Source organism: Carcharodon carcharias, chromosome 22, assembly GCF_017639515.1.
Source record: "Carcharodon carcharias isolate sCarCar2 chromosome 22, sCarCar2.pri, whole genome shotgun sequence".
NCBI classification, from domain to species: Eukaryota; Metazoa; Chordata; class Chondrichthyes; order Lamniformes; family Lamnidae; genus Carcharodon; species Carcharodon carcharias.
In genome coordinates, this window is record NC_054488.1 from 58,740,932 (window position 1) to 58,765,684 (window position 24,753).

General features: G+C 45.2%; 1 protein-coding gene across 3 annotated transcripts in view; it reads left to right on the forward strand.

Annotated features, from left to right (window-relative positions):
• Nucleotides 1–1,542: 1,542 nt before the first annotated feature.
• Nucleotides 1,543–24,753, forward strand: part of axin2 (axin 2 (conductin, axil)) — a 36,458-nt gene continuing 13,247 nt past the window's right edge. For 2 of the 3 annotated variants that reach the window (XR_005946548.1, XM_041216555.1), the window contains exons 1-5: nucleotides 1,543–1,834; nucleotides 3,324–4,243; nucleotides 11,473–11,613; nucleotides 21,678–21,774; nucleotides 23,984–24,124. Coding sequence is in view for 2 of the 3 variants with exons in the window: in XM_041216555.1 (XP_041072489.1) it covers nucleotides 3,429–4,243; nucleotides 11,473–11,613; nucleotides 21,678–21,774; nucleotides 23,984–24,124 (1,194 nt within the window). In the remaining variant the exon portion in view is untranslated. The remainder of the gene's footprint in view (nucleotides 1,835–3,323; nucleotides 4,244–11,472; nucleotides 11,614–21,677; nucleotides 21,775–23,983; nucleotides 24,125–24,753) is intronic. The other variant, XM_041216556.1, reaches the window with a different exon arrangement.

Genomic DNA, 24,753 nt, shown 5'->3' on the forward strand with positions numbered 1-24,753 from the left:
AAGTTCTGCAACTGACAATGGTGGGGGTTAGAGAAATATTAACATAATATTAATATTAGCACTGGTCAGAAATTACATGCACAATGTTCCCAATATTCTAAAATTACCCCTTCCAATAACTGACTCGCTTCAGAAGGTGGGTATATGGTTTTGAAACTAGACTACTATTGATGACATTTCTAACATCTGTGTAAAGACCAACTCTCTCCAATGTCACAGTTTAGCTTGGTATTATTTCAGATGAAGGTACTAATTAACTTACAGTGCAGGTAAGCCTAACACAATCTTACTTAAATTCCTGCCTATTGATACCAGTATCTTTCTGCTCGATTCAGAAATCATTGAGATATTTGAAAAGTCTGGAAATGTTGGTGGCAGCCTCTCAAACTTATGATATATAAATAGTCATGCTGCATTAAGTGAGGGAGCACGATCAAAGGGAAAAAGTACTTTTTGAAAAAGATTTTTTAATTTCAGACTTTGTAATACGATTTGTACAGATGGTTTTCAAGTGCGGATCACTGACAATTTCTCGAAGACAAAAAGGGGAGAAACTGATTAACTCATTCAACAAACTTTGATATGCAAATCCGCGTTTTGACAATTCAAAAAAGAGAATACTGACTGTTAGGTGCAATTTAAATCAAAGTTTCCCAGGCGGGTTAATTAATGTTTATTTTCTGAGAGCATCGGAACGGGTTGTACTAAAATATTTTAAATTGTGCAATTGTTATTCTTGGATGTAGGGTTCGGTTCGGTGGAAAGGCATTGGGATTAATTTCTTTCTGCCTCTCTGTAAATACGGAGTTGGATTATTATTAATGCCATAAAGTAGCCTGGAGCAACACTTCGAAAGTTTTCAATTGCCCAGCACGCTTTAAGTGCATGCAGAGCCGTTCCCTGCAACAGGTCCCCATTACATGTAAAGAGCCCGGAGTCTCTGTGTCTGTCGCTGTGGCCGAGTTTGGAAAGTGCAACGCAAAAAAAAATACACACACATATTGCAAGCAAAAATGCAAAAAAAAAGGAAAGTAAAACTTTTAAGGCGTCCCGTTCATGGGGGGGGGGGGGGGGGGGACTGGGCAGAGGCAACAACAGCAAATACATGAAGTGCTGAAAAGTCCCTGCCTTGGCACATTCACATCGTATCTTTTAGCGTGTAATGAAAGTTTATGTAGCAACTGTGAAGAGAAGGGATAATGCGATTGGGGCGGTACATCAGTCACTATTGACGTCTCCACCCCCAGGGAGTTGGCTGAAGACGGATTCCCTTTGATAAGGTCCTGGAAAGTTTATAATTCCGTGACACCGAGGCGGGCGGCAGATTGCGGCTGTTAATTCCCGAGGAGGCGGCCAGTGTTCTCGAAGTGAGTGGCGAGGGACCGCTGTCCTGTGTCCTTGTCGCCTGTGCCCCTGGCTCTGTTTGCTGGGAGGTTGCGTTGCTATCTCTCTTGCTGGACTTGCCTGCTCGGCTGAGCTCTTTGATGTCCACACTTAAACCGCAGCTTCAGTTTGTGTGTGTGTGTGTGTGTGTGTGTGTGTGTGTTGGAATAGCTGGGGAGGACATTTGCTGCTCGGAATGACTGAGTGAAACGTAACTTAGTGCTGAGAGAAAAGGAGCAGGAGCAGAGAGAGGGGGAAAAAAAAACAGGGAGAACAATCTTGAGGGGACGGGAGAGAAGCTACTTAACAGACGTGAGACCAGATGAACACTGCTAACCAAAGTACCCGGCCGCGACTCATTTCAGGCACGACTACTGGACAATAATATCCTGTCTTTTGGAAAAAAAAGGGAAAAGATTCGGCTGTTTGGGAGGTAAAAGATGGATGAATGGTAAGTTCTGAGACTGTGTACGCTGCTGATGCCCCCCCCCCCCCCCCCCCTCTCTCTCTCTCTCTCTCTGGCTCTTTTGATGTCCTCTGACATTCCTTTGAACTGGGAAGGCGATTTGAACGGCCGCGTTGTTGGCGAATGGAGAGACACAGATTGGGTCTCTTTCCGGACCCCTCTCGCTGCGAATGTGGCTTTTAAGGGGTGGGGTAAAATATCCTTTCTGGGGAGAGTGCTGTTTGGGGGAGGTGGGTCTGCGGAGTTCTCACTCTATGTTTGCCCGCTTTTGCTTTTGCTTCTCCACCACCACACCACCACCACCACCACCTCCTCCTCCTCCTCCTCCTCCCTTTGAACTCCACGCCGGATGCCCTCAGAGGAACTGGTGAGGGGGCCGATAGAGTCTTTCACTCCCAGAGCCCGATCACCCAGCGAGAGAGGGAGAGAGAGGGGGGGGGGGAGAGGGGGAGAAAGAGGGGGGAGGGGGGTAAAGAGGGGGGAGGGGGGTAGAGAGGGCGGGGGGCGCTTGTGAATCGATGCAGAGGGTGGAAAGGATAAATTCCTGTTTTAACTCTCGATTAGTGTAGGCTCCGTTTGGTAAGGTTTAGCAGCAGCAGCAGAGATGAGATGCTTGTCTCGCCTTTGAAGTACTCCATCTGATAGTAACCCAGGAGGAGAGCAATGGTAACGTTTTACTTAGGGCAGTTGGCTAAGGTCTCTTTCCATGATTTCCGATTATTAATTTGAATTATTTATATTTTTGAGGCAATTATAGTTATCAGTTGCGCAGGCTCTTCCTGCAACTTCATTACTTGTTCATGTAGGGGAGATTTTTTAAGAAGAAAAGTTTGGCAGCCAGACTAGATTAAAGTTTTGTTAACCCGTGATTTTCCCCCTTTTTTTGAAAATTGCATCTGGCGTTTTTATTGTTACATTAAATAAATGTCCAGTAAGTTTTTTTTGTAGAAACGCACGGAAGAACTAAATGTTTTCATTCTTTCTACTGGAGAGCACAAGGTGTTTTTAATTTGGGTCCAAGCACTGAGAGAAATGGGAAGCAGCTGTTTGGTTGGTTGGGTGGGGGGGGGGGGGTGCAGGTTTGAGTTTATTGTGGATGATATGGGAAGGTGGGGGAATGAGAGTTATAGTAAATGCTGCACAGTTGGTTTCACCTGTAGAAACCAAACTCCATCAACTTCTATTTAACTGATCAGATTTGTATCACACACACAAAAGTTTGGACAAGAGTTTTCCTGAAAGCCGGAACTTTCCTTTTGTGTTATTTTTTTCTTCTACATTTCAATAACCTTCAAGACAGTTTTTGATACTTTTGTTTAGCTTCAAGAGATATCTCGGCTAGAAACACACACACAAAAGATTTGATTGAAAAGTCTGGCTTGCTTGCTTGCTGTGTGTGTGGTTTTTTTTTGCTTCTCATCCTGTTTGAAGTTGAGCGGCTCTGGGTTTCATTAGATCGATATTTCTATTGCAGACAGAAGGCGGCCGTGTGATCCCCTGCTGACTGGAGAGGCGCTTTGCAAAGCCGATTGAAAGAGACAGAGAGAGAGAGAGAACTCGGGCCCTGTGTCCACAAGCCATGAGCACCGCTCTGATGGTGTCTTGCCTTCCGTACGCCGGCAGCTTCAGAGCAGATGCCCCTCGCCCGCCGGTGCCAGGGGAGGAAGGGGACAGATGCCAACCCCATTGCTCCCAGACCACCAAGAAACAAAGCCTCAAGCCCAAAGCTGTTACTTCTGCACCCAGGAGAGAAGACGACGAACTGGGCGAGCCTGAGGGCAGTGCATCTCCAGAATCCCCCCTCACCAGATGGACCAAGTCTTTGCACTCGCTTCTCGGCGACCAGGATGGAGCCCACCTCTTCCGCACCTTTCTGGAGAGGGAGAAAGGCGTGGACACGCTGGACTTCTGGTTTGCCTGTAATGGGTTCAGGCAGATGGACCTCCGAGATCCCAAGACACTGAGAGTGGCCAAAGCCATACACAAGCGCTATGTGGAGAACAGCGCCGTGTCCAGGCAGCTGAAATCAGCCACCAAATCTTACATCAAAGACAGCATCAAGAAACAGCAGATTGATTCAGCAATGTTTGACCAGGCCCAGACCGAGATCCAAACCTTGATGGAAGAAAATTCTTACCAGATGTTTTTAACCTCAGATATCTATCTTCAGTATGTCAGGACCGGGGGAGAGAATTCTCTTTTTGCCAGTAACACCGAGCTGGGGAGTATACAAGTGGTTTGTGGTTACTTACCAACGCTGAATGAAGAGGAGGAATGGATCTGCCCAGACCTCAGAGGCAAGAACTTCCCTCCTGGAGTTGGACTGACCAGCAAAACACTTCGGGTCACCGCTTCTGTGAGGGCCACCGATGGTAGCAGTGGCAAATGTTACGGGTAAGCTCCCAGGGACCTTTCTGTTAGTGTTTCCTCTTGTGTTGTGCTCTCCTGCCTTGTTGGGTCTAGAAATGCATTGAGGTTGATCCTTGCTAAAATGCACACCTCCATAGGAAATGTGATTACTGAGCTGCTGGTACATTGGTAGAGAGGGTTAGTTCCAGGCAGCACTCTGATTTCAGTTAGCTTTTTAAATTTTCATTACAGATGACTCATCTTGACTCCCATTGAGTCTCCTCTGTAGACCTGGAGGATACTTGCCCTGCATATAAAGTGGTGGTGAATGGCAGGTGACAGGTTGTATGTTTCCTGTCCTCTCAAAGAATTCATTTGTGAGGCTGATATTGTGCAAGATAGTTATTGGAACCAAAGTTTGTCTTAAATTACTGAGGTTGAGTGACAACATTGTAAATTTGCAGCTAGTTGCAATGTTCCTCAATTATAGTGAGGATAATCTTAGTGAAAATATAGATAAGACACACTCAATATTGCCTTGGAGCAGTTTTAACAGCAGACAGCAATGCTTTATGTATATTTTTAATGATGGCCTTGGTTCAGAGTGGAATGGACCTGGTTACTCATATGTTCATTTTGTTTATACGAATGTGAGCATGTGTGGGAGAGCTGGAGAGGAAGGAAGAGATGCAATGTGATGGGATAACTGTCACAGGCTAGACACTTTTTGCTGAGGTGCACTGATACCACACACAATGCAGAGAGAAAGAGGGAGATCCAAGAAAGGTTACATCTGTGGAATTACATTGAGCTATGAGATAAGAAAGGTCTGGGAAGCATCAAGCAGTTTCCTTGAAGTCATATAGCAAGTGGTGTCTGACAGCTGAAAACACTTTGAATATTGGCCATCTTGGTGGAATGTCTTTACAGAACATCCAGTGGAGACCACCACCTTTCATTTAAACTCTGCTCATAGGCAAAATGATGCAAAACAGGGGAACAATGAATCCATCTGGGTACAATTACCACAATGTGGTCATGTTAAAAAAAAATGTAATCGTAGGAAAACAATTTTAATCAGTTTTCTTAAGATGAGCGGCATTGATTTTTTGATTTTCTGCTTAAAAAGTGAAAGAGAATTTTCACTTATTTCTTATTTAAATCAGTGCAGTAATTAAATTATTCATTGGGGTTGTAGTCAGCTGGTTAGCAGTGTTGGCATACTGGAATGGCAGTGGGGAGGGGAGTTCTCATATTTGAAGAGGGGAGGCTTTATTGCAATGCAGATGGATGTTATGTTAAGGACTAAACTTCCAGAGAACTGCTCAGACACAGCTTCCACATCCAGATGTGTCAAACCCTGGAATGGGATGTGTTTTGTCTCCAAAGGGGGTCCTGTGCCTAATCAGTCTGGGCTATTTTATTTTAACTACAAAACATGTGGCTATTACTCATTACAAAGTGATAAAGACCAAAAGACTGTGGCCTTCTTCATTCAGGAGTCTACAGGGAAGGACAAAGGAACATCAGCAACACTCCTTGACTTGAAGTGATTGATCTGAGACAGTTAAATCTTTCATAAAAGTCTTTCTCTTTAATGTTGTAATTTAGTGCCCATCAGAAGCATGTGGAACTAATTTAGCCCTGAGATTTAAATTCTTTCTTGTGCCTCTTCAACATCTTGCAGTTTCTTTTTTCTCTCCCCCCCCCCCCCTCTTTTTTCTCTTCATTTTCTTTATCTTCTAATTGAAATCACTGACAGAAACTTAGCATGCTTTTAAAGAATGCGATCCCAGCTGTGCTAAATACCTGCTCTTTGAAAGAAGGCCTGCAGCAAAGGTCAGTCTGTACTGGGGCCTAAGACTTTAGTCATGCTGTTAACTCCCAACAGTACACTGCAGTAGGCCTCTCACAGAGCAGGGGCCCTCCTATCCCTCTTTCTTTGCTCATATCTTCGCAGTGTTCATGTTCTCTTCTCTCACCCCCGATACCCCCCCCCCCCACCTCCTCCCATCACTGGTGAAACAGTGGAATGCATCACAGTAGGAGAGAGAAGCCTGTTGTTTGTGAGAGAATTGAGTGGAGCTATTTCAGAGGTCGAAAGTGGGTAAGTCGGTCCAAGTGTAACAAAGGGTTTGGAGCCACTAGAATGAGTGGAAGTGCTGCTAACTATTAGGGCAGCTGTGTTGCTCACTTAAATCAAGCCTGCATGGTCTAATCACAAGAGCACTATGGGGGATGGGAACATGAAAGGCTTTTAAAAAAAATAGCTAGAACATGCTGGCACATTCCTAAGCCCTAAGTCTTGTGTAAGTGACTCCAATTATTAAAATCAGCAGACCCCAGGAAAAATATGTTGGGCTGTCCTTTGAAACCACAGAATCACAACCATATTATATTCAGAGTTCACTGGTGAGTGAGAGAGACGAAAAGGGACAGTTATTGAAAAGACTCTTGAACAGTTTATTTTGAAGTTTTGCATCTTTTATATGGAGTAAAGTTGGCTGTGGATTTGGACATATCTATGGGAATATATGTTAATACATTATTGTGGGGTTTCTTTGAGGGAACAGCCCCCATTGCGCTTGTACTCTCCACAGTAGAATGGGAAGCTGGGAGATCTGTTAGGCAATAAATCTCTTCAGGATGATGTCACAGCTGAGCAACACAACTTGCATTTGTATAGCGCCTTTAGTGGTCAAACATTCCAAGGTGCTTCACAGGAGTATAATCAGACAAATTTGACACTGAGCTACTTGAGATATTTGGACAAGTAACCAAAAAGCTAATTCAAATAAGTAGGTTTTAAAGAGTGCCTTAATGATATTAGGAGGCAGAGAGGGTTAAGGAGGGAATTCCAGAGCTAAGGCTCAGGCAGATGATGGCACAGCCACCAAAAGCAAAGCAAAGGAAGTGGGGGATGCACAAGAGGTCAGAATTGGAGGAATGGAGAGATCCCAAGATGGCTAAAGGAAGGTTCTAGATTTGGGGAGGGAATAGGCCATGAAGTGATTTGAAAACAAGGAAGAGAATTTTAAAAGCAAATCATTTGTAAGCACTGTCTCAGCTGCAAAGAAACAAGTGCTGCCTTTCAGAATCTTTATTATAGTGTGGGTGGGGCCAGTTCTGTGCTATTTGTGTTTCTGTTTGGTCAGTGGTGTGGGTATTGGGGACCTCTATCTATATGGTTAATCCATGATAGCCTCACTGGTGTTAAATGTGTGGCGATTTAAGTTAGAATTCTGACATCACTAAGTTTTATCAAGTAATAACAGTAATCTATAATATTTTAACGCTTTCACAACATGAACTTACTGTTAAGCGTCACTCTTAGTTCCCATCACGCTTTCCCTGTCAAACTTTGATACTGCCTCTATTATAAATAGCAAATCCTTGGCTTATTGCGGGTAACACTGTGAGATATCTGTACGCCAAAAGATTGTGTGTTCAAGTTCTACACTAGAAACCTGAGCTCAAAAAACTGGTCTGAGCCCACCTCCCCCTCTAGTGCAGTCCTGAGGAAGTACTACACTATCTGAAGCACTGACTTTTGGATTATACTTTAAACCAAACCCCTGCCTTCTCCCTGACACCCTGCCTTCTCCCTGACATGGATGTAAAAGATCCTTTTCAAAGAACATGGGGGTGTAAACCTAATGCCTTGTCCAATATTTAGTTCTCAATCAATATTACAAAAACAGATTATTTGATCACAATTATATTGCTTGTTGGAGTTTGCGGTGCACAATTTAGTGCATTCCCTATATTATATCACTGACTGTACATCAAAAGCACTTCATTGTAGCGTTTTGCAGTATCCTGAGGTCATGCAAGTCACTTTATAAATTCAAGCCTTTCTTTAATAATACACAGTATTCCAGTCAGTAAAAAATGCATAGTTGCAAATGCTATTTAATAGTTAAGTAATTGTACAATTGCAGTTAGCATATATTGTACAATAAGTCATTCTTTTATATGACAACATGTTAATGTGTATTGCACAATAATCATTCCAGGTAGCAAGATGACCTAATAGTCTATCCAGAGAGCATTCTGGTACAGACCAAGTTGAATCCCCACATGTGGGCAGAGATTACAATTAGCTTCAGCATACCCCGGATTTCTCATAACATTTACCTCAGCCCCTTCACCCCCCCCCCCCCCCCCCCCCCCCCCACCCCCCCGCCCGCCCGCCCGCCAACTGGTGGAATACTCTGTTGGATTTTGCTGTCGAGGTCACAAATAATGGCCACTTTGTGATCCATACCCCAAGAGGTAGTTAGTGCCTTTAGGACCGGTGAGGGTGTGGGGAGAATTGGTCAGGGAATGGTGAGAGGAACAATTGCATTAAGGGTACATACCTGTCACACTCCCGCCTTCACTGACACACTGGTTGCCAGTTATCTTGCGCCATTTGCCTGACATTCTGTTCACCAGCAGAGGTTACTGAGATAGCAAGGTGAGGGAGAGATCTGAGTAGTGACCCTAAAGAGAGAAGCCAGGGCAGCAGCTTTACATTACAACTGTGCATTAGTTTTGAAGCCATATCTGTGAGCAACAGCACTGGAGATCAACTAATATTGTACAACATAAGTATAATGTATCTACTAGCTCTATCTCACAATTCCGTAGATCATAGAATCAAACAACCGAGTCCATTCAGCCCATCAGCTCTTTGAAAATGCTATCCAATTAGCCTCACTCTCCCACTCTTTCCTCCTAGCCCTTCATGTTTTTTCTTTCAAGTATTTATCCAATTTCCCTTTGAAAATTATTATTGAATCTACCATGATTCCCCTCTTCAAGCAAGCCACTCCAGCTTGAAATAAATCACTGCATTTTAAAAAAAACTCATCTCGTCATTGGTTCATCACATTTGTATTTGATTAATTTAAATATCAATCATAAAATTTATCGATGAACAAAACAGGAAGAAAGTCTGCTACTCTGTGTCCTGGAGTTGGAGATTTACAAGTAGTTGCCAGTTTACAAGCCATTGACTCCAAGGTATGCCCATTGACAACAATTTTACACTATTCAGGACAGGCCAGTTTAAAATCAGAAAGTGGTCCTGTCATTATAAAGCAGGCAATCCTCCAAGGAACAATGGCACAGGAGGATTGCTTGTAGAATAAACAGCCATGAGTGGGGATGCATGATGATGTGATTATTACCCCTACCCCATCTTAAGTACCCTTTGAGGAGAGTAATTGGAAGGTCTTAATCAACACATGTCCTGCTTGTACAGTTCCAAGTCAGTAAGGGAGGTCGTGGTGTGGTGGTAATGGTAACTAACTGGACTATTACTCCAGAGGCCCAGGCTAATGCTATGGGGACATGGGTTCAAATCCCTCCATGGCAGCTGATGGAATTTAAATGCATTAATTAACAAATATGGAATTGTGTCCATGAAACCATCATTGAGTGTCATAAAAACTCATCAGGTTCATTAATGTGGAAATAAACAGCTGTACGTTGCCCTCCATTGCAAGCTGCAGATGAGTGATTGACATATTGTTTCTTGCAAGTTTAACAGAGTATTGCTTTGCACTGTAGCTTACTGTGGGATATGTATTTTCTTTGTTCATTCTCAGGATGTGGGTGTTGCTGGCAAGGCCATTTTTATGACTCATCTCTGGTTGTCCTTGAGGGCATTAAGAGCCAAAAATTTGGGCTGACCCTCCAGTGCAGTACTGAGGAAGTGCTGCAATGTCAGAGGTGCTGCCTTTTGGTTGAGATGTTAAATCAAGGCTCCACCTACTCTCAAGTGGACATCAGTGATCCCATGGGACAGTTTGAAGAAAAGCAGGGGTGTTCTCCCTGACATCCTGGCCAATATATCTCCCTCAACCAACACCTCAAACACATTATCTGGTCATTCTCACATTCCTTGCTTTACAACAATGGCTACACTTCAAAAGTACTTCATTGGTTGTAAAGTGTTTTGGGATCTCTCTTAAGACTGTGAAAGCCATTATATTACAATTTTTTTTTTGTTTAACCATGTGGCTTAGGACTGAAGTCGTATCTAAACAGGGTACAGGCTCTTCCCGGATATTAGTGAGCTATTTGGATTGTTAATATCAACCTTGAGCATTGTTAGTGCCCCCACGAGAGACGGTGGTGGGGGTGGAATTGAACTCTGTGGATTGCTAGTCTGGTACCATCACCATTTTTATGCTCAACCTTGTATGTGTGTTTCAAATGTGTGGCCCTATCTCAGGCTCTTAATGTCACCCAGCACTCCCTCCCAGAGTTCTTACACTCATTGCACAGACTTCCCATGGGCCGTTTGCAGTTTAATGGAGAAACTGCAATGTGAGTTCCAGTTGTTGGGCTTCGGAGAGGAGTTGGGGGTTTACCTGCTGGTCAGTGCTCCTACTGTAGTTTCTCCCAAAGGGCATTAGCACCAACTGCCCAGAGCAGGAGGAGACACCACCTGTTAATGCTGATGGGAAAATTCAGGCTGGAACAGTTGGATACAATTGTTTGAATGTAGAAGAAAATAAATTAGTTTGCTTATTGTTCCCTATTTTGGTGAATTGTTTGGACATTTTCTCCTGCTTTACTGTAATATTTCTCTGTGCTCTGTCACATTCCCTCATTTTCCTGCTCCCCAACACCTGGCGATGCTAGTGTCCAACTTTTCAGAGGTATGAGGGAGCACAGACTGGGAAAAAGGGATGGATGGGGGGACGTGGGTAGCCTCCTTTTTGTCTCCTGATTTCAAGTGCTGAGATGAGAGATTGCATACTCCATTGGGCTGCAGATTCGTGGGTCTGAGCCTGAACTGTTACCAACTCCTTGCACCTATTGATTGGGCTTTTTGATATTGTCTCTGTACTCTCCTGAAGGTGCTGACTCTTGCCACTTCCAAGGTTGCAGGATGCCCTTTCATACCTTGCCTGTTCTCCCTGTCTGGACCCAGGCAACAAGTGTTGCCTGTGGTGAGCATCCCAGTTGAGCCTCATCTCCCTACACGTGCATTCTCAGCCAGGGTCAATGGATTCTGATCAGTAACAAAGGCCATTGGTAATTGTTTTCCCTCCCCTCCCTAGTCTAGCCAGTGCCAAGGCCAATGACAATGTTCATACCCCTGCCACATAGCTATATCATAGACCTAGGGTCAAACCTGGGACTTTCTGGTCTGTATGGCTCCCTACCGAGTCAGGAAAATTGCCCTTTTTGAAGTTTTTGAATGGATTGGCACTTCACTGAAGGCTGTTAAGACCAGTTGTGCAAATATTAATTGTGTGAAATTCTATCCTTTTCAGATCCTATGGGAGGAATGGCCCTGTTAACCCATATCATGTTCAAGCTGGCTCTATCTTCGCTCCAGCAAGTAGTGCAAATGATAGTGAAATCTCCAGTGACGTCATGACAGATGACTCGATGTCAATGACGGACAGTAGTGTGTAAGTATGATACCTAGTGTGCGGTAACACTCGGTCCTGTTTTGCTAATTTGCTTTCAAGGATGATTCTGGCTGCCTTGGGCTGATTCTCCTCTCGCCCCACTCTGTCCAAGTGCTTAGACAGTGCACCACAGAAAATAAATGGATTCAGACCCTCCCAAGTTTCTCATTCAGATCATTTCAATGCCCTAGACATCCTAGTGATACAGGAACCCAATCTCCTCGCCAGGAATGGGTGTGTGCCCAAGATCAGGTGAGGAAACATAACCACAGACCTAGGGTTGAACCTTGGACTATTTAGACCATCTGATTCAGTATGGTGTGGCGAAAAAGTTGAATTGGGGGTATTCTGAAGCTTAAGTATAGACAAGGAGTTCAGGTGGCTTCAGAAGCATTTGTAAAGTTCCTGGACTGTGCTATTGTCCGGACTCACTGCTGCCCTTCTGTACTGTGCTATAGTTATTTAATGTTCTAATGTTTACATGTTTATGGTGCTGTAAACCTAGCCTTAACTCATCTGCTGCTGAAACCCTCACCCATGCTTTTGTTACATTCAGACCCAACTATTCCAATGGTCTCCTGGTTGACCTCCCTGCCTTCTGCTCTTCATAAACTTAAATTCATCTAAACCTCTACTGCCCATGTCCTATCTCATGCTAAACCCTGTTCACCCATCAAGCCTCTACTCACTCTTATGTGAGCTCCCAGTCCACCAACGGCTCAATTTTACATTTTTTTTATCTTTGTGTTCAATTCTCTCCGTGGCCTTACTCCTCTGTATCTCTGTAACCTCCTACACCCATCCTCCAAGATTTCTGCATTGCCCCAATTCTGGTTTTGTCCATCCCCAATTTTCCTTTGCTTCAGTATTGATGGCCATGCCATCAGTCATCTAAGCTTTGGAATTCTCTCCTTAAGTCTCCTAGCCCCAATTTTTTTCAAACCCAACTCCTTTTGAACAGTGTCTCCTTCTTTGCCTCTGTCCAATTTTGTCTGATAATGCTCTTGTGAAGTGCTTTGGGCTGCTTTACAATGTTTATAATAATTTCTGTTGTTGTAGAGACCACCCAAAGATTACTAATGTCTAGCAAACTGGTCCTTTGATGGTGATTGATGATGGCCAGGTTAGATGTCCTAGTGCCATTTTAATGGCGTGGTTATCTCCACTGTCTAAGATGGGTTGTTTAGAACTAGCTGAAACTTCAATACCACTCCCTATAGCTATCGCCAGGGTCCTGCCTTTAGAAAAGAGTAAGCTTGGCACTGTGCTAAGAGCAGAATATGCTATATGATCTTGATGAGGGGCACGCTTGTACATCAGCTTAATGATTATCCATGTGCGCAGGTTTATATTCTAGGCCTGAAGCTTTGGCTCAATGTAAATGCTACTGATTTTTGATCATTAGATGTGAACAACACTGGCCAGAGTTTGTTTAATACCCTGAGGTAATGGTAAAAGGCCTTTTGACTTGCTCAGTGTCCTCCAAATTGGCTAAGCATCAAACAACCAGACCTTCCCTGCAAGTCCTCCCCACTCTTCCTGTCCTGAAGGCATTGACTTTGTTCTAGTACTCGGGGCAAGCTTCCTGTGTGGAACTGAAACACTAATGGTGCAGCATGAAGTCTGGGCTGCAGGTCACCTTGACTTGTAAGAGGCAATGACTGTGATCCAGCTGGAGCAACATGAGTTGTGGTTGAACCTCTTCCATCCACTATTGTCGAAATGGCAGACCATCTGGGATGAAAGTAAAGCAGCTGCAGCAGGTGCGCACCTTGTGGAGCTTTGTTTAGAGATTGGGTTTGATACAAATTCAATTTTTCACAGATATTGTCAGTACAGGGTATGATTGTCTTTCCCAGTTTTCTACTGAAGGAAGGGCTAGTTACACACTCATTAGCCGCTTTGTTATAGAAACTTACAGCAAAAAAGGACCATTCAGCCCATCATGCCTGTGTCAGCTCTTTGAAAAGGCTATCCATTAATTACCCCACCTTTTTGCACAGTCAAATAAGCCACAGAAGCTCACTGTCTGGGTTCCCAGATGAATAATGGCCAGTGTTATAAGGCAGCAGGGAACTACAGCTCTTGTTTGCACTGATACTTGGTATGACTCTCGACTTGAGGTCAGTCCAGCCCAGGCTGGCCATATTTACATGGGTATCTAGTTAGCTTAATCCAGGTGCATTGAGTCCTGGCACAGTTTTCATTTGGTTATTTTGGCATTGGATCCAGAAAGCATCACCCCACCTCAATACTTCCTCTTGTTACCCAGGGAGGTCTTGAAACCAAAGGCAATAGAGTCTCTGACAGGCACTGGCTGCACTGTTGAGACTTGATCTGGATTCAGTCTGACGTGAGATTTGGTGCATAAACTGGGAGTCAAGTTACCAAGATCACTGGGTTTCTATTGAAGATGCTGCTTGCTCTGTAAGAGTTTTCATCATAACAATGTTGAGAGAAAAATGCATGGTTGGAGCAAAGACCATCCATATAGAATCCGAAGAAGGCCATTCAATCCATCTGGCCTGACCTAGCTCATTGAATTCTTGTTACTCCCTGCCTCCCTGCTTTTTTCCCATAACTCTGCAAGTATTTATTCAATTTCCTTTTGAAAGTTACAATTGGATGTCTTTCTACTGCCCTTGCAAACACTGATTTCCAGATACAATTCACTGTGTAAAAAAAAAAAAAATTCTCATCGTCTGCTTTCGGGAGGAGGCGGGGGGGTGGTAGTGGGAGGAGGTGTCAGGCGGTGGGGGGGGATGGGGGGGTGGTGGTGGTGGGAGGAGGTGTCAGGCGGTGGGGGGGGATGGGGGGGGTGGTGGTGGGAGGAGGTGTCAGGCGGTGGCGGGGGGATGGGCAGCGTGTCAGGTTGGGTGGGGGGGGAAGATGGACGTGTCAGGTGGGGGGGCATCTCAGGCCAGGGAATGTGTTGGCTAGCAATAGGGGGAGGGGGGAATGTGTCAGCTGGTGGTGGGAGGGTGGGGCGGTTATAAAAAGCCCAGATCTAGTCAAGTGGAATAAGTCAGGAGCAAAGGTTTGAGGCTGTGGATTTGAACTGATAGCTGGTGTGATGCCTAATAAGGTTGAATAGCTTGTCACCACTTGATGTCGGGGCTGACCAAGCTGGACTGTGAGGGAGAGCAGGGCCAGCAGCGAGGTGCTGACAGCAGAACAGAATGGAGGAGTGTTAGAGTAAAAATGAAACTTGTGACTTAAATTAAGGGGTGAAAGAGCGAGGTTGTTGCTGGGATTGCCAAGGCGAATATCTGGGAGTGAAAATATCCAGCAGCAAGATATAATCCAGAGACAGTTCTTGTTTGATGTGGGTGATAGGTTTCGCTTGTATCCTACTGGTTAAGAATGACACTTCGCTCACTCCTTAAGCAGCATCTGCCGTCAAACAACTCTCTCTGCTGACATTCCTCAGCAATAGAATGGAAGTGAGATCTTCCCCAGTAGGAACAGGCTCTGGAATGTAGGGGCTTAGTGTGGCACTCACTAATTTAGAGAAGAGTTTCCTAAACATTGAGTGTGTCCATGTTTTTTTTAAATAATGTGAAATATTTAGCAGGCTCCAGGAACCAAACAAGGCCCAAGGCCAAGCAAATCTTTTTCTTTTTAAAAAAAAAAGTAGTTTTTGGGGGTGAAGTAAAAGTTATGCACAACTCATTTACACACATGCACACCCATCAACATACATGCAGATATACACACACACATCCATACACCCTCACTTGCACCCACGCATGCACAGACCCATATAATCACCACAACGTATACATATACACTGGAGGAGATGAGGTGACACCAAACAAAAGGCACTCTGCAATGGATGGAATTTTTTTTTTATAACTGGCTCCAGTTTAGTGTCAACAGGACATTTCTGAGCGTTAGTCATTTCTGGTCTGTGGATGGGTGAGCTGAGATTGGGAAATGGCTGGGATTAGAAGCCTTTGCGACCAAGCCAATGGTGGATCTGTATAGCTGAGAAATAAGTGTATTGCGGATGAAAGGCTTAGCTGAACCGCTTTCAGTCTATTGTTAGTCTAAGGGAGCTTGAGAGAGGGGTGGGGGTGGGGGGAAATAAGAGGGCTGCAGGCTGCTTTGAAAAGCACTTGCTGGAGTGAAAGAGAGATCGCTGTAAAGCAGCATTTGAAAGGAGCCTAGCTGGTTCCTGATCTCACAATAGAGGGGAGCTTGGTTGATTAAACTGAGCGGGATTTATTTCTGGATGAGGATGGGAAAGGGAGCAGCAAAGTTCTTTCATTGACACATGGCCGCTCTTCCCTGATGTTTTATTTTTCAATGGGGAACAGTCGATTGCAAAATCGGATTTCACCTTGGCCTTTTTTTTTTCCCGAAAGCGCTTCATTCCAACAGCATTTAATGTTGATTCAGAAAGGCTTTCAGCCCCTCGACCTGCACATAATCTTTACCACACTCAATTTTTAGAGCTGCAATGCAGTGTGAAAACAGTCAGGGCTTGGTGTGCTAAATAGCTTTCCTTAAATGCTGGGCATTCTGCCTTTCCCAACCCCCACCCCTGTCATTCTGCCCACTGCCCCCTCCACCTGTAAAAAGGCAGTTCTGCTTAAGTCTTTGTTTGCTGGACAGACCTAATAAACAACTAACTTCCACAAGGTGAACAGAAGGTTTCACTGAAGCTCTTACGACCCTCTGCACTGCAGGACCCAGACATTATCATGGAGGCTGATGCTCCAGTGCAGCACTGAGGTAATGCTTCCCTGTCAGGGGTGCAGTCTCAGAATGATTCATTAAACTGAGGCCCTGCTTGACTAAACTAGTGATTCTGGCAGGCTGTTAAAGGAGATCCCAGAGTTGGCTTAAAGGAATGAACTTTTCTTTTAATGGTGTTGCTTTTTTTCTGGGATCCTGCTGTGTACGCTGCCTAATTTGAACTCCCATCGCTGTTGTTCTGTAGACAAAGTAATTCTTTGTATGAAAAATGCTTTGAGTTGTTTCTGGGAGATGTGATAAGGCAACAATGAGAAATGCATGATTTTCCCTGTACTTCCATTATAAGTTGTTGTTATAGAGTGCCATTTAATGTAATAAAATATCCCAAGGCATTTCACGAGAGCATTATAAGAGTAATCAGACAACGAACCACATCATAAGATTTTAGGTCAGATAACCAAAAGCTTGTTCAAAGAAGTAGGTTTTAAGGAGTGTCTTAAAGGAGGAAAACGAGGTAGAGGGAATTCCAGAGCTTGGGGCCCAGGCAGCTGAAGGCACAGCCACCAATGATGGTGTCAATAAAATCAGGGACGCTCAAAAGGCCAGAATTAGAAGAGTGCAGTTACCTTGGAGGGTGGTAAGACTGGAGGATAAGGATCCTGTGCTCTTTCTAAATGAGAGTCTGGCTGCGGTGATCTGCAAAGCTGTTTTGTCATTGAACTAATTAAACCTGGAGTTTACCACACCTCCCCCATTCCCTGCAGAAACACTGATTTGCAAACTTCACACCACTACACTCATGACACCTGCTGTGCTACAGTCTGTTTGGAGTGGGCGAGAGCTGGAAACAAAAAAATAAAAATGCAGCTTCATTTTTTTTTTAAAAAGCCTATTGTTTTAACAACACAGGATGAACAGCAAGAAATGAGTGATTTCCACAAGCAGGCCATCACCGTCTGACTTTGGTTCTATGCTGGGGGTGTGTGGATTAACAGAAGGCAAAACAAGTCCTAATTAACAAGTAGAGGCACTTTAAACACAGGGATAAATGAGAAGCAGGGACAATCTCTCAGATCAGAGTTTACTTTCCTGTTTTAAACAAGGTGTGATGTAGATTCCCCGTTTTCTCAATAATCAGGGAAAGGCGAGAGCTGATTTTTTTTTTTCTCTCCTCTTCTCGCTGGCTTATATCTTATTTATGGATTTCGTTTTGACGCAGGGGGCAGGCTCACTGTGCAAACTTCAAACATTACCTTATCTTACAAACCAAGCTTTTGATGTTGGCAAGATCAGAGGCTTGCTTCAAAACTGCTGCCAACTAAAGACTGCAGGCGCATATGCGCATGAGTTTGAGCCTTTCAAAGCTGCAAAGGAGCTGCATCACACTCAGGTCATGCACATCTGGGCCTTAAACGGTTAGATAATTGGGCCTTTTTTTTTAAAAAATTGCAGTTGATTGGTTCTTGCCAAATCAATAACCTGCCAGAAACTGATCAGGGTTCCATTTAAAGATTATTTCAAATACTGCTCCAAAAAGGCAAGCCTCGGGAGCATTGTTAAGGGCTGGGAGAATAGTAGGCCCGAAAAGCCTGAGATTATGACTATATCCAGATTCGCTAGGTGGTGCACACTTACTTTGCTATAAGGAAGGAAAATCTTTAACTAATGCGTTTTGTGGGGTTGTTTTTTTTTTTAAGTGCTATCACTTCAATTATTCACGCGCACATCATCGTCAGCACCCCTGTAGATATAGAATACAACTGTTACTACACTTTGGTGAGGTACAGATGGTAATATTCTCCCTCTGGACACGACCCCAGTTTGAATGATCAGGGGGCGCATTGTGCTACTTACCAGATACTTTCCAGAAACATTCATTTTAACAGTTTGTTTGAATTTGTGGGTAAACCCAGTCTGCCAGAAATATTCTGATTGTGTAACCTGAGCGCATGTGCTGTGTGAAGTCATCAATTGTGAACATTTCACATGCCCCACTTTTCTGAATCTCACTTGGACTCCAAGATATTGAGGTGGTAATTGTAGTCTGGCAGGTAGTTGGCACAGGATCCTTGGCATAAGTGGGGGTGGGAGGAGGGCTGAAATTAAATTTGCTTCCCACTGAATTTTTTAGTGTTCAATATCCTGCTGGTGCCAGTTATCCTCATCAGCTTGTTGTTTGAGAAGAAAGTGGGCATGACTTATCTTGATCTCGTTCTTACCTAATCATAGCCAGAGAATCGGTTACAGTGGCTTCTGTTCCTGCTCCTGCACCTGCGCCATTACCTCTGGCACCCCAACCACCATTACCTCAGGGATCTATCCTTGGACCATTCCTTTCCCTCATCTACATGTTGCCCCTTGGTGACATCATCCAAAAAACAAGGCGTCAGTATCCGCATGTACTCCAACACAGCTCTATCTCAGCACCATCTCTCTCAACCCCTCTGCTGTCATTAAATTGTCAGGTTACTTATCAGACATCCAGTATTGGATGAGCAGAAATTTACTCTAGTTAAATATTGGAAAGACAGAAGCCATTGGCCAGAATTTTTAGCTCAGCGGGTGGGCATGCACCCCACCCGACCGAACGTGAAATGACAGGTGATGATGTCGGCTGAGTTCACCGATGTCAATGCACAGTCGCGCGATAGTTCAGTCGGTGGGCATGTATTAGAGCCAGCAGCGCACCCGCCGATAATTAAAAGGCCTGATAAGGCCATTAAATAACCAATTATGCTTAATTTTTCACAGTCCGTTCAACCTAACGGTTGATGGGCAGGCGAAAAGGCTGAGCGGCCTTCGCATTTTTTTTGGAAGCCTCATCCACAGGCAGGATGAAATTTCCAAAATCAAAAACAAATGAAATGAAAGCTTTTAATTTTTAGTTAAAAACATGTCCCTGCTCATGTGAAAGAGTCACATGAGGGGGCATGTTTCATTAAATGTTTCAGTTCTTTAATCATTTTTTTTTTATTTATATTTTTCATCTCCCTGAGGTGCATGGAGCTGCCTCAGGGAGATTATTCAATGCTCTTTCACGCGAACGCACGAATTTTGTGCTGGGCAGGCTCACCGCGCCCCCACCCCCCCCCCAAGCCCCGCCCGCACAGTCAGCGCTCAGTGCTGCCGCTCATGTTTCCTGCTGGGCGAGCCTTAATTGGCCCACCCGCATAAAATCCCGGAGCAGTGCCGATCGCGGGTAGCAGTCTGCCCCGACTGCCCCACCCTCACCAATCCCAAACGCCAAGGGCAAAATTCTGCCCATTGTTTTGGTCCCTGTCACAAACTCCATTCCCTAACTGCCCACTCCATCCCTCTCCCTGGCAAAGATCTGAGGTTGATCCAGACTGTTCACACCATTGGTACCGGTTTTGACCCTGAGGTGAACCTCCTACCACACGTCCATTGCCATCACTAAAACTGTGTATTTTCACCTCCAGAACATTGCCCAACTCTATCCTTGTCTCAGCTCATCTACTCCTGAAGCTTTCATAAATGCCTTTGTTATCTCTATACTTGATTATTTCACACACACTTGGCCAGCCTCCCACTTTCCACCCACCATAAACTTGAGATCATTCAAACTCTGTTGCCCATGTCCTAACCAACACCAAGTTCCACTCACCCATCTTCCCTTCCACTGACACACATTGGTCCCTGGACTTGCAATGTCTTGATTTTAAAATCCTCATGCTTGTTTTCAAATCCCACTGTGGCCTTATCCCTCCCAATGCCTGTAGCCCCTCACATCCCCATAACTTGACTAGATCTCTGCACCTCTTGGGGGGGGGGCAGTTTTAATTGCTCCATCATTGTTGTTCGTGTCTTCAGCTGCCAAGCCCCTTCGAACCCCCTCCCTAAATTTCTCTGCCTCTCTTTCATCCTCCCTTCATGCTTAGTCCCATCTCTTTGACCAAACTTTTGATCACCTGACCTAATATCTCCTTATATGACTTTGGAGTCAGATTTTGTTCCTTAACCCTTCTGTGAAAAGCCTTTTATTATTTTAAAGGTGCCAGGTAAATTAAAGGGTAGGCCTTATTGTGGGAATCAAGGCAGAACTAATTAAGTACTTTAAAGCATACTGTTGCAATGTAAGAATGTGGCAGCTAATTTTGTACACAGGAAGCTCCCACAAACAGCAGAGAGGTAGATTACTTGATCGCCTGTTTTTGTGATGCTTTTAAAGGAGTAAATAGTGGGCAAGATACCAGGAAGAATTTCTCTAGTGCTCTTAAATAACGCTGTGGGATCTTTTACGTCCACCTGAGAGGGCGGACGGGGCCTCGAATTTTACTACTTGTCCAAAAGGCAGCACCTCCAACTCTTCGGCGCACTCAGTCCTGCACCGGGAGTGTCAAACTGGATTATTGTGCCCAAACTCCTGGTGTGGGACTTGAACCTTAATCTACTGCTTCAGGCAAGGGTGCTACCCATTGACCCACACTGCCCTCACCTGACCTCTAGTGGCCATCCAGTTCACTGGCACTGTAACAGGAACCTCTTGGATGTGGCTAGTGAGCTGCCTGTGGGCAGGGGGTTCATGCAACTGCTTGTAACTGGCCAACAAATAGAAGGGTTCATAGTTCAAAAGCAAAACCCGCACCCCAGGGTCAGCCAGTCAGTGGTTGTAAAGGAAGGGAAAGGGAGGCCAGCAATGACATGTGGGAGTGAGAGAACATCCCACCCCTCTTTAGAATTGGAATATTTATGGTGCTTTTTTAGGCGGGTATAGGAGCTGCCCCTTTCCTGTCTTGAATTGTGACTGAGGTACAGGTTTGAATGTGATAGCAGCACTTGAAATTAACGTGAAATTGATAAGCACATCAGTGCAGAGGGAGGAGCAGATTAACAAAGGCAGTGAAAGGAGAGGAGAGTGCGCAGAGGAAGTGGGGTGGTTTACGGGGGTGGGGGGCACGTGCTGGGTGTGGGAGGTGGGGGGAGCGGGCGAGTGAGTGTGCACGGCCGGGAGGGGGGTGCGGGTGAGTGAATGTGTTCGGCTGGATGGGGTGGGGTGATGGGGATGGGTGAGTGTGCAGGGTTGGGGTGTGCATGGTGAAGGCGAGGGGTAGTAGCGGAGTGTCCATGGCTAGGGGGGTGGTGGAGTTTGCATGGGGTGTGCATGGTGGGGGGTGGCAGGGGCAACATGCACGGCTTGAGGTGGGGAGGGGGAGTGTCCACGGCTGTGGGGGTGGGTGGGTGAGTAGGCACAGCTGGGGTTTATACAGGAGACTGGGGGAAGTCTGCCAGGAAGGGAGCTTCCCAGAAAGCCTGTTGCCTTACTCACCTTGGGTGACATGTAAAACTTCAATATCAATCCTGTTGGACTCCTCTCACATTCTCTTTGATGCTTTGATTTGCAGAGATGGGATCCCTCCATACCGGCATAAGAAACAGCAACAGCGGGAAATGCATCGCAGTATCAGGGCTAATGGCCAAGTCTCACTACCTCACTTTCCTGTAAGTGTCCAGCGCCTCTCTGCGCCCAGTTTTCTCTCTGGCGCTCGCTCCTTAAGACCTCCCCCTTTAACCGAGCTTTGTCGCCAACCCCATCGTCTCCTCCTGTGGCTCACCATCAACATTTTGTTTGCTTTATGTTCCTTTGAGGCGTCTGAGATATTTCACTATGTTGAAGGCACTATATAAGTACAAGTTGTTGTGGCAATGCAGTATTTGTGCTGTGTGTGTATTAATGTCATTTAGGACAGATTCCACCAGAACCAGATTTCTGCAACATAGAAATATGACATGTTCACAGTGCAGATTCATTGCTCAGATCTGGTTCAGATTATATACACTTGATTTAATTTCCCCCTGGGGAAGTCCTCTGATCTGCTCTGGGAGATGCCCACAGATGTACACCTGTGTCTGTTTGTGCATTGCTCACTGCTTGAGAGTGACCCACTGCTTGGGAACCAAACCAAACAGAATTTAACATGAAATCAATGCTCTGATCTGATTGGCATCAGTTGGTGTACTAAGTCGGTGCCCCCCCTGGTACTGAACCCTGGGGAGAGTCGGTGCCCCCCCCCCCCACCCCACCCCACCCAAAGCACTGAACTCCAGGCAGCGTTAGTGTCCATTGACACTGAACCTCAGGGAGATGCTCCCCAGGAGGTTTGAGGAGGACTTGGTTCCTCTAAATATGCTTTAGATGTTTATTTTTTTTAAATAAGTCTCTTTCATTTGCCCAACAATATTGTGTGACTTTGTCAGCTAATACTGTATTCACTGGGTCTGTGTGTTCAGATTGCCATTGTATATTGTCAGGCCTTTGAAAGTTTCCTTGCTAGTGCCCCCTGCTCCGTCCAGGAGCATTCATACCTCCCTAACCAAGAGAAAAAGTTCAGTGGCAAAAAATTCTTTTTCAAAGGTCTCGCAAACTGTTGTCTTCAAAATGTTGTTTTTTCCCCCTTTAAAAAAAAACAAAAATTAGAAACACCGTATGTTCTATTGCCCGAGCTTGTAAATGAGATTATTTTGTCCTGGGGCTCCCCAATCGACATTCTCTGCCAGGCTGTGCTTTGATCAGGAGCTGAATAGAAGACAGCTAGTGTGCAAAGTGACAACTTCCAACAGAGCTACTCCTTTCTCTGCCCCTCGCATCATTGCTGCTGCTGTGTGGTTGCCTTAGAGAAGGCTTTTTTTGCTTCATTGGGTGGGTACGGTGCCCAGCTTAAAAAGATGAGAGCCTTCAGTAGGTGCTGGGGGAGACGGGGAGAGAGCGAGAGATCGACAGGCAGAAGGGATAGTCAGTCTCTGTCTCTCTCTCTCTCTCTCTGTCTCATTTGCTGAGGCTGGTGCAAGCCATGCCTTGCTTTGCCTCGCCTTGTGATTCTCTGCTCCTGATTTGCAATAGCCTCCCTTCTCCCATGATAGCTGCAGCTTTAGGCAGCCGAGCCCAGCAGTGTAGCACAAGTAGCCTGCAGCTGATTCTCTTCACGCTGTACAAAGAAGACAGAAGTGGAGAGTGAGAGAGTGAAAAAGAACACAGGAGCAGTGAGCCAACAGATCCTCAAAGCTACCCAGCATGCAGTCAGGAAATAAATTACCACATTTTCTCTGATCTGCACCCGTTTGACTCCATCTTCCCTCCATCTTTTTTTTTAATTTTCATTTTCTGTTTATAACCCACTTCAGTTAAAGATTCTTCCCTCCCACCTTCATGTTTTTTTGATGTTAGACAACACTCTTTGAAGAAGCTCGAGACTCTGTGAAGCTACTGATGAGCTGGTTGTACTACAGAGGGAATGAGCAGGACAACCAACTGCTCTTGCCCTAGGCCAGTGCTGCTGGGAAGGATGTCGCTCCATGAGGCCACTGTAAGAAGCTCATAAAATCCCCAGCTCATCGCAATGAGCAGAGAAACTGGCTTTACCCAAACACACAAGCACATTAAAAGAAAAAGAACAAAAGCATTGCCTCTTTTTTTTTCTCTTGCTGGCAATCTCACTTTTTTCTCTCCCGGTCTTCCGCTCTTCTCTTTTTTTTTCTCTCTTGCTATTTCTTTCTCTCGCTCTCTCGCTCTTTATCTCTTACCTCTGTGTGGTCTCTCTTGCACCTTCCCCCTCCCTCTACCCCCTCCCCCAACCAACCTTTCCCCAAAATGTGCAGGCTGATGGACAGACGGTTAAGTGTTGTCTATCTGTTGTGCTCTTGTTCCGTGTAGAGAACTCATCGTCTTCCGAAGGAGATGACACCTGTGGACCCAACAGCCTTTGCCACTCAGCTCATCTCCCGACTGGAGAAGCTGAAGCGGGAGCGAGACACCATGGACAGCTTGGAGGAGAGACTGCAGCAAATCAAAGAGGTAGGACAGCGAACTCACCGAGGGACTGCTAGAGCTTGTGGGTAGAGCTGGAGAGGGGAAAAGTCATTTTAATTTTAATCTCTTGAAACTTGCAACCCCATCCCCCCAAGAAAGAAAGTAAAAGTGTGGTAGAAATTAATTGGGTTTTTAAATACAATTAGAATCATCGTACTGCATGAAACATCTGTGTAACTCCTGATTTTGTTAGATTTCTCTCCAGTCAGTTCCAATCGGGCAGTGTTACCTTGCGATCCCTTTTAAAATGCTGATTAGAATTGAGGACAGTTTGGTCGAGGCAATAAAGTGCTTGCATCATGATGAGACCCTCACAGGGTCACCTCCAGCATCTGCCCCTCTGTGGAGCTGGGGCGAAGTCCGTCTGTGTTTATCTGGCACTGTGCGAGGGAAGGGGGTGTAACTTTAACCCATCTCCCCCCCCCCCCCCCCCCCCCCACCTTTCAGACAGAGTAGGTGGAACTGGGAGCAACACTGGGTTTACAGCACACCCCATTTCAGTCTGCCGTGAGGTCAGCATGGGATATAAAACCGGCCGATCCCAGAGGATTCCCATCCAAAATTAAAATAAGCCTCTCTTGGTAATACCCTTGGAATTGGTCACGGATGAAAAC